Here is a 16,067-nt window from a genome sequence, read left to right as displayed (position 1 = left end):
AAGCAAAAAAAAACAAAATCAAAAAAACAACAGATTGATATTATCTTTTGTGAGAAAGAAACTAAAGGGACAAACCAGCTAAGATCCTGATCAGAAGTACTTGTTCTTTGGCACCACTGCAGGTGCCAGCCACTCCCAACAGTGGCACCAGCACCAGGAGAGACAAAGTGATGACATCCTCCTGTCTTTTCATGCCAGCAATCTTTGTGGTAGCCAGAATGAGCAGTGTGTACACTGCATCCACTACACACTGAGAAGCTCTGCGACAGGCTGAGTCATACTAAATATCCTGTGAAGCACCTGACAGGACTGGTATTCTGCACCACACCCTGATGCAGAGCTGCATCTTCAAAGGACAATCAAGCTCTTCATGAAGTGCCACCCATACACAGAAACAAAATTTGAAAAAAGGTCTGATCTGAAAGCCTGGCATGCTCTGACAAACCATCTCAAAACCTCTTGCTAGTCTGGGGCATGGAAGCCAACACACTGCCCATATACTCCTTTCTACATGGTTCTTGTATAAATTAGAAATGGATTCTAATAATTTAATAAATGCAAATAAGATAACGATAATATGCTCCAGAACCTGATCTTTCAGGCTTTGCTTCCATCATTCCCACTAAATGTGAAAAAGACATGCATGCAAACATGTGAAACTGCTAATAGTTCAGATATAAACCTGAGACAGAAGTATTCTTAGGAAATCACACCCAGAGTGAAATAATAGTTGCTAGTCAGTTTTATATTATTAAATAACTAATTTTTAATAATATGGAGGTGAGTGTATACAGTCTTTTCCCAAGTAAAGCTTTAAGTGAGGTATTTCTTTTCTAAAGGTACAACATGGAACTGAGATTGCAAATCTGGTGCAGCTTGTGCTTACCCAGACAAGCAAGGACTTGATAAACCAAATTTGCTCAACCATTTCATCTGCACGTTTAATATTTTCACAGGTAGATCACAACACAAAATACCTCCCAAGCTTTTGGAGGAAATGTAACTGCTGACACAGATTCTGTCCCCTGACATCTGCTGCTACATCATAGGTAAGACTATCTCCAACATCAAGAAAGCCTTCCAACAAACAACCAGCTCCCAGTGTAAGAAGTGGGGGTGGAGCATAAGGCATCACAACAGAATTTATTTAAAGTGGGGGAACTGACTTCAAAGTTTCATCCTATCTACTTCAGAAAGATGGGCTACAGGTGGGACTGTACGTATTTACATGGTGTCATAATCTGGAAGCGTATTTCAGTCCTCCTTATCTGCCATTAGTCACTTCATATCTCTATGGTAGTTTGAAGATATGGAGTGCTATGTAAGTGCAAAGTATTTGACCGATCGGCCTGTTACCAGAAACTGACTGAATCTGCTACAGAGAATGAAATACTCTTTTCATTATCCTGAGAAATAGAAAACCTTCTCAGCCACGAAGGCAGGGCTTGCACGTTCAGCTCAAGGTCATCACAAGAGTTGCAACTATATCTTCACTTTGACACAAGGACAGAACTGAAATCAGAGTCAGTGAACCAAAGCATGATACTGTGCTGAGCAAATTGAAGCGATGAATTAATCAGCACGTGATCATCCTGTTTATTGTTATTTTCCTACTTGGTTAATTTTTCCTTACCTGAAAGTCAGAAGCCCAAGTGCGTCCAGAGGGTTAGAAAATCTCCATCTCCTCAACACAGCATACGTTTCTGATATAGTCATTCGATCCCAACTGGGTGCACTGCCCAGTACCAGAGGAAGGGAGCAATTTTGATTATTACAGTAGTAACGATAAAACCATAAGATTCTTCTCTGTTGCTCTGAGAGTCTGGAAGAGAAGATTAGAAAGTCAGTTTGAAATTAAAACCACCTGGAGCTTCGTGTAGCAACAAACTTTATTGTACAGAGGAGCCAAGTCATACAGTACACTGCTTTTCAGCTAAGTATGTGTTTTCCTTGGGGTAGGATATCGTTTTCTGCAGACCAGCTTTTATAAGAAAAGTGATACTTATACTCTGGATCTGTCAGCCTTGGGTCATATAAAAATGAAGTGTCAAAAGACACACATATATGGTTATTTCACTTCCCAAGCACTCTCATTTTTTTTCCTCCATTGTCTCTGTTGTTGGTGGTGTTTGTTTGTTTGTTTTTACTGGGGTTTTCTGACAGAGACAAAGAAGGTGCAGTTATCACCAGATAAATTATTGTTACATCCATCTGCTACACATCGTCTCTAACTAACTACTGTAACAACTAGACATACAACACTACTAGCCGTAGCTTTCATTCCTGCCCTTGCTTTGACTGTTTAATGCAGGTGTGTCTATTTTTAGTGTATTTGCATTTAAAATAGGGTTTAGGCACATCCATACACATACACAAAAACATGAGCACGTGTGCATGTGCACACACACACAGTGATTATCCCTAGCACTGCTATGAGTTTGGAAAAGGGAAGGAAAGCTCCCAGCAACTTCTACGTCTGTTCACAAGGCCTAGCATGCCACGCTTCGCTGTACTCACTTACAAAAAAGGATGCAATACCAAATTCCTCATAGAGATATTAGATATCTAAATGACATACTGATAAAATGGTCAGTCATCATACTATATTTCACCACAGTGAGAAATACCTCAGAACAGTTTTTGCTATATATCCTGTGATTTGTCAACAATTCAGATATCTTTGCCTCATGCATATTAAATCCTAGGTTTTGATACCATCAGAGAACAGAAAAAGAAATTCCCCATGAGAGACAAGCTCAGCCTGTCTCCTTAATTTGATATCAGAGCCTTCAAAAGCAAGCTTAGAGAGCGCAAACTGATCTCCAGTTCACACAAATCATTACTGAAACCAAGGGCAACGTCAGTTTTCTTGGTCATACTTGACCGGATTGGTGATCCATCTACTTAATAACATAACTGTGACTTCAAATGGACCTAGATATTTCAGAGTAAGGTGTGAGAAACTTTGTAGATGGCTGTAAGTCAATAGCTCGTTTCCAGTCAAGCATTTCATTATCCAGATGCGTAAGCAGGGCTCAAAATCCAAGCGTTTACATTCCTTCCAAGGTCTTCTTCCTTCTATTTGCAATGTTTTGGGACATTCTTAGCCAAAAAACTATCTTAGCCCTTCTCCAGCTGTCAAGATTGTGGCTTTCACCACTCATGAGTTCCTTTGGTTCTGTATGCACTGGAGAATTTTTCTTCTTTGCAATTTTGAATTGCCAAGCATTTAGGAACAGAGAGCAGCGCTACAAAGATGGGCATGTTTTTTACTGTCACAAGAGTGAATGTTTATTTCTTTCCCTTAGGAGAGTAAGCTCATAAATGTATGTACAAGATGAACTTAACTGTGGTACAAATTCTGTAATGACTTTTAGTAACCATTTCAAGAAACGTATCATTTTGGTAACCATTTCAAGAAATGGCTTCAGAAGTCACAGCATGTGACGGTAGATGTCTTCGTGTTCATCTGAAGAAGTCACACACAGAAAAAGAGATAAAAGTAGGCCTAAGACTTTATCGCCTGTCTGGTTTTCTTATGCATTTGGATGGTATTCTGCAGGACAGTTCAGCTAAAGGACCCCTTTTATATGTTGACTTTAAACAGGGATTTAAGCTTTCAGACAGCATCCTCCAAACTAGACAATCTGTTGTTCAGATTAAAGCGGCTAAAGCCTCTACTGAGCTTACAAAGGGAGATAAGAAATCAACCCTTGTATCAGGTTTCCTAAATAACAGACTTCTCCCTCTGACTTCGCTCCAGAGGCAATTCCATTTTCTCTTTCCATGTTTTAAAGATCAGAGATGAAATTAAAGGTTGGGTGGAGTGGGTTTTGGGTTTTTTTTAGGTTTTCATTTTAAGTTTCCTAGTTGTAACAAAAGTTTACATATTCATGTAATAGGACATTTAAGATGGATGGTAAAAGTATTTTGCATACATACAGAATCTGAAGATTGTTATGCTAATAAGGATATTTCTTTGGCTCAATAGGGATAAGATGCTAATAAACCCTCTTTAATGATAAAAATGCAGTTTATTTTTTTTTTTAGGTAGATTTGTACCTAAATTTCCCTCTATATAACAGCTATATTAAAATATATAGCCTTCTACTCAACACAAATAAAACATCTTTAAACCTAAATAATTCAGTAGTTTTCAGTTTAAAAGTTTTCATTAATCCCTTTAGCTAAATGAAGGAAACAGCTTCTGTGAAAGCTTTGTTAGCTGATCTTAATTATTCCTTTTTTTGTGGGGGAAATGGCAAAAATGAGTTTAAATGCTTCTGAGCCGTTTTTGTTGTTCAATACTAAAGCAGAACAAGACAAAAGGCAAAGAAGGAAAGAGCAGCAAAATCAAGCAAATGTAAATGTCTGTCCCCCCGCACCGATTCTCACTTGCAAGTTTCTCTCTTGTGGACAGACTAGCAAAGTGTGCAGCATCACTGAACTTTTTCAGACCCGTTCCACTCTTTACCCAACTGGAAGTAGCCTTTCTAATCACAATTCACAGCAACAGCAGTCTCATGATGACTGGTAGGCAAACTAGATTCTTACCCAGTAAGTGGCGAAAAGGAAAAGGGAAGCTGAAAGGGAGGAAAAAGTACGGTCAAAGGAAAACAATGAATGAAGGAAAGAAAAATAGCAGAAACAAGACCATCTTCCTGGCTTCAAACCAGTCTCTGATCCTTACACTGGAAGCCACCGTGCACAAGCAGGCTGCATTATGTTCGAAAAACAGATACTATCTCAGATGGCTAGTTTTCTTGCGTTTGTATTTCAAACACAGTAATCCTAAAAGAAATCAAAGGCTCACATCGGAACTGTTTTCAGAAGTCAGCCAAAGTGGTTGGCAGTAACGAATGAATTCTCTTGGTCCCCCCTCTCTTGCCTGGTTTGGTGATGACTCCAAAGATCACACAGCAGCACACAGTGTAGGGCTGTGAGGAGTATAAGAGCCATATGGTGAAGTTAATTTCCTTCAGTCCCATTGATCCCCTCACTCATCAACATCCAAGAGATGCTGGCCACGGAGACCAGTGATGTGAGCCAGCTACTAGAGAGACAACTACTGGGAAGACCAGCTGGTCTGGACCAGCTACTGGTAAAACCCACGTCCATGTAACAAGAAGAGGTCCAAGCACCAGCAACTGGAGTGTGGTTGTGAATCCTGGGGGCTCACAGGTCCGGGTGTCAGCAGCTGGGGAGAGCAGGGAGATCCAGGGCCAGTTACAGGATTGACTGTCTGAGCCCAACTACTGGAGCAATTAATATTTTGATACTATATATATAAATATATGTATGTATGTATGTGTATTTCACCAGTGGACTTTGATCCTCATCAGGCAGAGAGGAAGAACAGACTCAGACTGTCCATGCTGTCCATTTTGTGGCAGTGCTACCTGTTCGTGTGTGCTGGTAAGGTACTGCTTTCTGACTGTGTTGATTTGTTGATATTCCTATCAGGAATATGAGGTCCACCTCTCTAATGGCTGAACCTGGGGACATGGAGCCACAGCAGCCTTGCATTCATAACACTACTGGATTCAACAGCCTATAACAAGGACAACTATGCAGTTGTCTCATTTTAACCATTGTTTCTTTTTTTTCTGTCATAGGGTTAAGAACATTTTCTATCAATTCATGTATTCCCTCTGCTTTCAGTAGAATGAACAGAAGGATCTCGACAGCCTGAGAAAAGTTTCTTCTGTCTTCTAACCACAGATGCCTATTTATTTCAAAATCATATTGAGGCTTGTAAGCCTGAAGCATCATCATACAGACATATTTTCACTGAAAAGCTACCTAGATTCCTCTCTTTTTCTTGACATACAAAAAAAAAAAAAAAGGAAGAAAGATATCTTCAGATATCATGGTAATAATGTGTTTGGGTACCAATATGTCGTTACAAATTTTTTTAATATAACTCTATCATGACCAAGGAAGGTAAAAAGAATGCCTCTGATATAGATACATGAAAAAAATACAGGCTGACAGATTCTCAATGATCAGAAAGTACTTTAAAATGGAATTCTTTCATTCAAACCCCAAATATGCTACCCTTCACCTTGATGATTCATTTGGTAGATCAGCTTTGCCCATAAGATAGGGCAACTGAAAACAACAAACTATGGAAAAAAACAGGATACCATTCTCTTTCCTCCAAGAATCTGTTATTGAACTTATCAAAACCTTAACTCCAGCCTGGTGACTTTCAGTGGTCTCTTCCCTTCACATTCCCACAGAAACCAAAATTATTGTATTAAAGATATTATAGGGTCTACCCTTGCCTGGTCTTTGTAATACCTATTTATGAACCTGTTATCCATGAATTTGTGTAGAGCCTTCACGAATCTGATGATGTTGTCTACCTCCACAGCTTTGTGACAGCAGATTTTAAAAGTTCACCACTGACTGTCTTAGGAAGTACTTTCTTCCATTTGTTGACAATTGATCTCCTACTTGTTTCATTGAATGTCCCTAGTTCGAATATTGTGGGATTTGATGGTGCATTCACTTTGTCCACCACCATTGTGATTTTATAAAAATTAATCATACATACACACACATCCTCTAGTGTTCTCCTCTCCAAACTAAGGAGTCCCAGACTATTTAGCTTCTCTTGGTCAAGCAGCTGCTTAATCCCTTTAATCATTTCAGTTGCCCTTCTCTGTACATTTTCCAGACCTACTGTGTCCTTCCTGAGTTGTGGAGACAAGAACTATGTGGCATACTCAGAACTATGCAGCATGTCAAGGTTTTAGACAGCAGTGAAATGGCACACACTGGCTTCTTCTCTACACCCTTCCTGATGATACCCAATATTTTGTTGGTACTTTTGGCTGCTGCTGCACATTGTACTCATGAGTTCAGGGAAATATCAGCAGTAATGTCAAGATGTATTTCCTGCATTGTAACTGCCAGTTCTGAGTTCAGTGTCATGTACAGATGCTTAGATAATTTTTTCCTTAAGTATATCCCCTTAAATTTATCTGCACTGAAGCTCATCTGCCATGTTTACGCCCAGTTTTGTAAGGTCCCTTCTGGATCTCCCCTCCGTGGCATGGTGTTTGGTACTAAGCTCTGATAGATTGTCATCTGCAAGCCTGGAGATTTCCCTGCCCACTTCCTTTTCCATATCATCGATGAAGATACTGAATAAAATGGGTCCCAACCTTGAGCACTGAAAAACCCTGCTGCTGATTCTTCCATTCTGAAAAGCCACCATTAAACATCCAATCTTTGCCTTTAACCAGTTTTCCTCTAAACCCATGGCAACTCCATTTCTTTAACAATCTGATGTGGAACCTCAGCAAAGTTTTTTGAACATCCCCCAAAGCCCCACTATCCATACACCCATTGACAACGTTCTAGGACAGCAACAGGTTTGTGAGGCAGGGTTTCTATTCACAGAAGCCACACTGGTTCTTTCCTGACAAATTACTCTGTACTTAGCTAAATGCTTAATGATCTTATTCCTTCTTACAGAACCCACCATTTTACCACGAATAGAGGTCAGACGCATTGGCTTGAAGTTCCCCAAATCAATTCTGGAGCACCTTTTGCAGGTGAAAATTTTGCAGGCAACTTGCCAGTGTCCTATTGGTAATAAAATACTGACCTCCCATTCATACTTAAAATAAAAAAGAACAAAATCACAGATCGCATGGTTAATAAAAGTAATTTTACATTTCATCCTGTCTTTTTAAAAGTTAAAGTAAACATCAAATACACCAGCAAGTTTGTCTCTTGTCTTTTTTAAAAGAAATTGATTTAAAAAACCCCAAACAACCAACACAGAAATCAGCACAGAAAAGTCTTCTTAGCAGATACGCCATATCACACTGAGAAGGCTGAACTGGCTTTAAGTTATTTAGTTACAACATTTAGTACAACTAATGCACCTTTTGGCCTTTCATGGCGGATTAATTCACTCAATTAACTATGATTGGTATAATGGCTCTCTGTAAGCACCTGTGTTCTCAATTCCATCCTGATTATATCTAAAATTATTTTATACAGTACATAATCCTAATTGATAGCATAACATACATATAGCTGAGCATAGTAATCTGCCGCCGTATATGCAGTGTGTTTTGCTTCACTTTGTCTTTATCCACCTTCTGTGAAAGCTAAACTTTCCATATTTCTTTCCTTGCTTATAACTTGACAGAAATTGATTTAATGATTTGCCATTTAACTACTCTAGCTAAAGTCTGAGTGTATTATTACTAAAGGAGGTTGATTTTCATAGAACCCAAAGGTTTTCTTGCTAATACTGATGTAGACTTATTGCACCACCTGAAAATCTTATGTTGTGAATCAAAAATTAGTTTCTCACTTCAAAGACACAAAAAGATATAGTAATAGGAAGGGAAAAACAATCCTTTTCTAAACTGGTAAAATACACTGCCACCTCCAGGTGCTTATTTAGGCTTTGCTGTGATCTGTTCTTTCATTTAGAGGTGTTACTTCTCAAATCAATCAAGCTAGGCTCCTTCAGAGGAAAATTTTTTTTTTTTAAATAATTGGATACATTTAATTGTGATTGACAGGATAAGTACAACAAGCCGAGAATCAGCAGGGCTAGCTGGGTACAACTTACAGCAAGAGAGAATGTGTCTGCGAAAGTCTTGTAATATGCTTCAGGCAGTCTTTGGTTGGCTCTTCAACATCACCTATTCTTTCTTCAGGCTCAGGTTTAATGAACTGCAAATTAGTTTCTGGAAAGTCAATCTTTATTAAAAAAAAAAAAAGTATTCTCAGATACAATTGTTAATAAATCTTATCTTGGATTTGTATAGGAAACATACAAAATATGAGAGAAAGAAGAGAGGATGATTCTTTGAGGATGTTCACTGTATGTAATATGTTACTTGAATATGTTGCTGATAAACTCAGACCACAAAAATCAGTGGGAGATTTGTCACTGACTTTCCTGGGAGAATTTCATCCACTGTATTTCAATTTTATTAGAACTGCCTGAACTCAAAGCTGAAGTAATTTTTTACTTTTTCCCTCCTTTCCTGGTTTTTAATGAGATGGTCCTTAAATGGAAAGCTTCCATTAACATAGATTTTTGTTGTTTGTGGTTTTTTGTTTGGTTGGTTTTGTTTTTGTTTTTTTTTCTGAAAAAGTAGGGATAATTCTGACGTGTAGTTTGACAGTGTAAGAGATGGAAATCAAATTCTTGATTTAACTTCTGGATGTTCAATTTCATATATATATTGCACAGCATCTACCAATTTTTCATTCTTCACACTTATGTATGGGTGTCAGAAATGTCAGATAATGTTTTTAAGATACAGAGAAAGAAAACATTCAACCAAAATTACAAAGCTTGAGGTGCTTGATAATCTGAGTACAGACTTAGCTGAAAATTCAGGTTGTTCTTCAAAATTAAGCTCAATTTGCACATCCCATTTTGGTTTATTAATGTACACCATAATCTCTTATCCGTATCAATGTTTTTTTAATATATGTATTTGATATGCATCACTCTTCTAAAGTTTAACAAAGTTATTCCCTACAAAATGTGCCTTGTCAGTCACATCAGAAAAGCTGTCTTTATGACATTTCCAGCACGTTCACAAATTGTGATACTGTCACATGCATGGGAATAACTGAAAACAAGGTGGGGGAATGAGAGATCCTCCTGTTCTGTTTCTTTCAGCAGAGAGAGATTATAAATTAATAGCCGTTTACTGTTTCCACTTCCCTTTATTATTAATAGAGGGAGCTATGTTAAAGCATTGTCTTTGACTGAACTTCTCAGACTAGAAAATTTCCATTTGCTTGTCTACTAAAAATAGAGCATTTTTAGGCCAGCCTCATTTATCTGTATTATCTGCTTTTACATGTCATTTGTTAATAGTCATTCAGCTTTTTGATACAGAGAACAATTGGCTTTGCCCTTGAAGTATCCAGTTGCTAATTTAACCTGGAAAGGTGACAAAACTATCATGCAGACCTAATGCATTTTCAATACTGGGAGCACCATTCTGCCCAGAATGAGTGGGTGCTCAGCATGTAGTCATTGAGGGAGACGTATACTGATGTGTATTGATAATTTTCTTGCAGCCACTTCCTTTGCAAATCCTTTATGCTACTCAGTCTAATTGCAAGCTGTATGTTACATTTATAATGGCATGCAATTCAATAGTACTCAGAACAAAAGTTCAGATTTGAAAAGGCAGCTGTAAGTCAGGTACCAAGTCATTAATTTGTGTCAAAAGTATTTTTGGAACCAAAATTGTAACAACAAAAATTACCCTATAAAAACCTTCTCTACCCCTCAGAGGTGGTATTTGATATGAACGTATCATGTGTATTTGCCACTGTGCAGAATTATAAACCTCCATCCATTAAAGATTAACATGCTCTCTTTGAGCAGCTGTAATGGAAATAGGATTTTTAATTTGCATGGTCTTGATGAGCTATAGGAACAATCCTTTTTCTTACACTTTGTTAGAAAACAACCCTTTCCTTTGCTTTCTTGCTTTCTTACCTGCAACGTTACTGAGGTTGGTGTATCAGTACTGCAGATGCCTGGTGTAATCATTGTCGTTGTAAGCGTGCTGTACAATGTCATGCTAAGCAGCACAGTTCCGTGAATGAGCTGCCTGCAATACACACAGACAGAAATACTGCATCGGTACTGGAGACAAGGTGAACAGGGTTTATTGAAATTACACCAAAGAACATGGAACTGGATAGCTTAAAAGACAAGCAAAAGGAGAACAAACCTTTTATCTTCATGCGGCTAGCACAAATCTGGCCTAGATCAGTAGAGGTTGCATACTGATGGCCTCACTGCTATAGTAGTATCTGTGCAGTTGCAGGGATCATGACACAAATCATGCTGCCAAGACATTCTAGGTCAGCTCTGCACTTTACCACTGGCTTCTTGTGTGACAAGGATTGCCATTTAAGCTAGCTGTAAAATAAGGATAATACCATATTTCTGTCTCAAGATTTAATTTTGAGGACAAATGTTGGAGACTGTGAAGTGTCAACTCAATATGTAAGATGGAGGGCAGTATTCATTTATTCCACAAAAAGAAGAAACTCATGGCAACCTACTGCAACTATGAAGGATCCTTGCTGATTTTATGTGTAGATTGCAGGGAGGAAAGAGTATAATATCAGAGTCTCCAAAGAGCTGAAAGGAGTTTGAGTGGGATAGTTTGTACCACATGTGCTGCATGTGGGTTTTGGACAGGTGAAAGACGATGGTCTGAAGTACCAGCCTGAGCACAACATGTACAAGAAAGCCTTATCAGAAACAGGCATGCATGTTGTCTACAGATAAGAAAAATCAGCATGATTTGGCAAGTCAACACAATTCAGTCTAAAGAACCTGAATAAATCAGAAAGTTCAGGTGTAAATTCTAATCATAACCAATTCACTTGAATTAAGAATGCAGTACATGAATAAAGGAAGATACAGTACACTGGATTTACCCTTTAAATTGCCTGCATCCTAATGGTTAGCGAGGACAGAAATTTGATTATGTTCAACACCTCTTTTTTTACTGACAACTAATTTTTGTTACAATCGTTCCAAGAACTGCTTAGTCAGAACAACAGAGAGAATGAGCTAAATTCTCTTCCGCCCATTGCAACAGAAACAGCCAGCCAGGTAGGTGCGTTTTGAGTGCACAGCTTTTACCTGAGATGAGGATGTTAGAGGTACAAGAGAACTCAGGTGGACTTTTTGATCCCAGCATGAGTTTGCAACATAGCTGTGAGAAAGTACCTTTTGAATTGCAAACTGAAATAAATTGTTGCTAAGTCAACTCAAGAAGAAATAAGAAACTCACGCAAAGTCCTTTTTATAGTCAACACTCAGTGCAACCTTAATTCAGGGCTAATTTTTCTTTTTCGCTTAAGCTATTCATGTTGTTAGTGCAAACATTTTATTGTAAGAACACAGCTCAGGAGGATTAGAGACAAAACCATTTTCTGAAGTTTCTTTTGCAGCTGTAGGTGCATTTGCAGAGGAGTGGAGGCTGAAAAAAAACCCTGAGATGTGAACAAGATAGCACTCAGAGAAAAGCAGTTGTGTGATATGAAGTCTTTCACATTTAGGTCACTGACGTGAATGTGTAAGTGACCAGTGGTGATTCAAATTTGTTTTTCTGTGATGTGTACTTGGATGACCTTTAATAAATGAGTTGCATCTTTTCAATCACTCCTTTGTTGACAGGGGTTTACATCATAATTTGAACTAATTGGCACTTTTGTTAGAAGGCAGAAGAGTAGCTGAGAACTGAATGAACACAAAGACTAAATTATCCTTTTGAGCTTTCATTACTGCTAATCACTTTCATATTGTGCTCTAAAACTATAGGGGGCTTTAAAAAAAGAATCTATACAGTGGATTTTTTTCCTGGGAAACCTGTATAGACAAATACAAGAAGTAGCACAGACCTCAGAGGCTCTGTAGATGTGTTTAATTGAGACATTTCCTGAGCTCATTATTTCAACTTATTTGCACCCGGTACAGAAGTGGCTAAAGACTGTCCAGGAAGCTAAGGAAAAATCAGCAGGTGGGGTTCTCAGAGTCTGCAGCAGGAGAAATAGCAAGTAAAGCAATGTATCTTTGCTGGACTGAGAAGATTTCACGTGTTAAAGCAGGTGACAGGACTTTGTAAAACCAAAGACATTAAACCCCTTCGATAGTACGGAGATGATATCTCCTAAGAAAAAATGAATTCGTTTTAAAAACTAGACACATATTTATGCCTTGTATACAGAGTAACCTAATTTATACGTTTACAAATAAGTGAGCAACTTGCATATCTTCCATCAGTAAGTCACTCTTTGGGGTAAGGTTAGTCTGTAAACATAGGAGGCATTTTTAAAAAGATATGGAGAAAACTGCAAAATACAGTGTATGTTTTTTGAGGCACATCCTTCCTTAGCCATCTTTGGGGCACTATATGAACTGCACAGGTAACATTTTTCAGGACCGAGTCTACTTTTGGACACACAAATGGAACAATAACAGGGGCCATGCAGGTGAATGAAACAGTAAAAAGATACATCATTATTTTTAGAAAAAGGAAAAGAAGCAGGAGAGTGTACAGGATCCATTCAGAAAAGGAAGGAGCTAGCATCGTGAGCATGGTAACCATAACCTTTACTGAATGGACAGATTCCTCTCTGCTACCTGGTTCCACTGATGAGCTCAGGCAGGTCACTCCCTGCTCTGCCTGTCAGTTTGTCTATCTGTAAGGTGAGGGTAGTGATACTGATCTTTGTAAAGACTGTATAACGATCACAGCCATAGGCAACGGCTTCCATGTAGCAACTTCAGCATCAAGCACATCAGAAGGTGAATAAACAAGCGCTGCTCTGTGCCAACTGCCATTTATTTATATGCTCATGCAAAACCAGGGCAGATATAAACCTCTGGAATTACACAGATTCCCAGCTCTTGTTTATTACCAGAGCTAAAATAAACTTTCTGTCTTAGTACAGCAAAAGAGGCTATTTAAGCACAGCTCAAGTTACCCTAACTTAACAAAATCAACCTTGTATCCTGAAGTCACATGGGAGACTTCCCTCACCACACCCTGCAATAGGAAATTTCTGTTGCTTGCTCTGTCTGATTTGGAAATACCAATTCAAAATAAATTGTGTTGTTAGAATCAGTGAAGTCAGAGCAATGGGCACTGTGGGGTACATTACAACTCCTAAATTGCCCCAAATGATGGATTTCTGATTTGTTAATTAGCTCTGGATCACTAAACTATTCAGCCCAAGAGACAAACACATTTTTCTGCTGTGAAGGAATGGAAAGTTGCCACACAGGCTTACAAACACTTTTTGAACTGCCTCTTGCGTCTAATAAGACTTCTTGATACAGATGCACCATCAAGGGCTTTATTGGCATTGATTTAGGGCCACTATCTAAAGTCAACTACATGATAAGGATGAGAAATGCAGATGTGGAGGCTTACCTACTGGACAATTTGGTAGCTACAATCATTATCACTGTGTTCATTCCCAAATGTATATAAAATTACAGCAGAGTTACTGTTTAGACTGGATATACCAGGAAAATGAGGACAAAATATAAAGTAAAAATAATGTAATTATCCCCAAACCTGACATTATAAGCCTCCGAAATTCAGTTGACATTAAATTTAAAGGAAATCAAAAGCTGCTAAGCTATAAAACCCCCATATCTTATGGCCCAAGCAGTCTTAATTCTGCATTGGAATGATACTGTGAAATAACTACTTTATTATAATTACAAATACTCAGAATTCTAGAAAATTCAAATTAGAGATATAATTTTCAACTGCAAAGTAATGCTAAATACGCTACAGACATTTATAAGGACCACATTTTCCATCCTCACAGTTTCTAGTTGAAGGTGCTGAATACAGCAAACAAAATTATCAGATTATTCTAGCCTTTTAAAACCAGTTTGCAGCTATGTTCCTGATTCTTTCCTATTTTTTGCCCCAAAACATAAAGTTAAAAAATAAGTTACAAGCAATAACCTTAAAGTAAACAACTACATTTAGGCAAAGATTGGAGAATATTTGCAGGAAGTCAGTTTTGTAAAGAGTGAGACTATTTGTACAGAAACATGCAAAGTTGATAAGCAGTAATCCCAACACACATTTGATAAAGAGTTTAGTGGCTGCCCTGCATATCTATCAGCTACTCATGTTATAAATCAGCACACTGCAAGACAACTGTCAGAATAGTGAGACATATTACTAGAATACAGGAAATAATGTAAATTATGCAAATTTGAAATTTACTAAACATCTGTTCACTGACAAGTCTTTAACAACAACAACAAAAACCCAACCAAAATTAAACAGGCCAAATTCTTAAGAACATTTTTAGGTATTGTGTGGTTTTAACACAGGCACGGTATGAAGAAGAGATTGCAATATGAAATGCTAAATAATAAGTAATATGCTTTATTTAAACAGTTGGGTTTTGCTTCTACTTTTCCACATATTTTTCATATACTTTGTTTAGTATTCTTTTTAGAGAACAACTGGAGTGTTAAAATCTCAGAAAATAGCTACAGCCCTTTCATCTGGCATGGACTTTGACATGGTCTTGCCCAAAAGCATGAGAAACTCTTCACACTTCTTGAAATAGATGAAAGGAATTTGTATACTTTATATGTTAAAATAAGTTCAGTTTTTCTTAATCTTCAGTTCTAACTAAACATAAAGAATTAAACTATGAAGGAGAGAAGCAACCATACAATGACAATAACCATTTTGGAAGAGAAAATAAACACCAAATTTACAGAGAGAAGTAAATTCAGAGTCTTTTAAAATAAAGTGTTCTTTTGCCCTAGGTCGCTCAAAGATCAAGATTCCTAAGTAATACCCTGGTAAAACAAGTAATATCCAGTTTTTTTATCCCAAAACTGATAATTTTTTTTCCTTCTCTTTTTAACATAAACCACAACTAGCTTGAACAGAATTCCTGTGTTTTTAATCAGAATAAGTTATAATGAGACAGAAATTAGGAACTTAATTTTTAAAATGTTTGACATTTATTTTCTTTTTCCAATATGTAACAATTTTATTTTTTTTTTAACAAGCATCTGAATCGAGAAATAGAGGCCACTCTCTGTCCTTATCTTTGTTGAGAAGAATGGCTCAGTGACCAACTGGGACAAGGATTTGAACAAGGATGTTTGATGACCCAGGCAAATACCTCAGGGCTACTGGCTTCTTCAAAGAGCTTATTTCTGTCCTTCCCCCTATAAATTAAATCTTAGATATGGGAATGTTAAGACTATTTAAGAACTGAAATTCACCTCTGAGAAAAGTTCTCTCTTGAGAAAGTGGTATTTTCCAAGTTAGAAATGTTTTTTCAAACATTTTCTGGTCAGATTTGATTAATCTCTTTACATGCATTTACAGAGTTTGTTTATTTAGAGACCCTAATACCATAATCTTTGCAATAATACAAGGTATTCTTGACACATCAGCATGACACTACAGGTACAAATCTTCGGTTGGTACATACTTTCAAGTTCAGAAGTACTCTATTGAAATAAGTCTTGAAGTTTAGTTGCA

The 16,067-nt window shown here is 37.6% G+C and overlaps 1 protein-coding gene across 1 annotated transcript in view; it reads right to left on the bottom strand.

Annotated features, from left to right (window-relative positions):
• PIK3C2G (phosphatidylinositol-4-phosphate 3-kinase catalytic subunit type 2 gamma) overlaps positions 1–16,067 on the bottom strand; it is a 209,504-nt gene that overhangs the window by 119,593 nt on the left and 73,844 nt on the right. Inside the window, exons 14-16 of the mRNA XM_009471034.2 lie at positions 10,505–10,619; positions 8,603–8,733; positions 1,634–1,822 (exon numbers count right to left, since the gene is read on the bottom strand). Of these exons, the coding sequence (XP_009469309.2) occupies positions 1,634–1,822; positions 8,603–8,733; positions 10,505–10,619 (435 nt within the window). The remainder of the gene's footprint in view (positions 1–1,633; positions 1,823–8,602; positions 8,734–10,504; positions 10,620–16,067) is intronic.

This window comes from Nipponia nippon, unplaced genomic scaffold (genome assembly GCF_047370975.1).
Source record: "Nipponia nippon isolate SJK-2023a ecotype South Korea unplaced genomic scaffold, ASM4737097v1 scaffold_3, whole genome shotgun sequence".
Taxonomy (NCBI): domain Eukaryota; kingdom Metazoa; phylum Chordata; class Aves; order Pelecaniformes; family Threskiornithidae; genus Nipponia; species Nipponia nippon.
The sequence above is the reverse complement of the archived record's forward strand: the minus strand, read 5'-3'. Positions and strand labels throughout refer to the sequence as shown.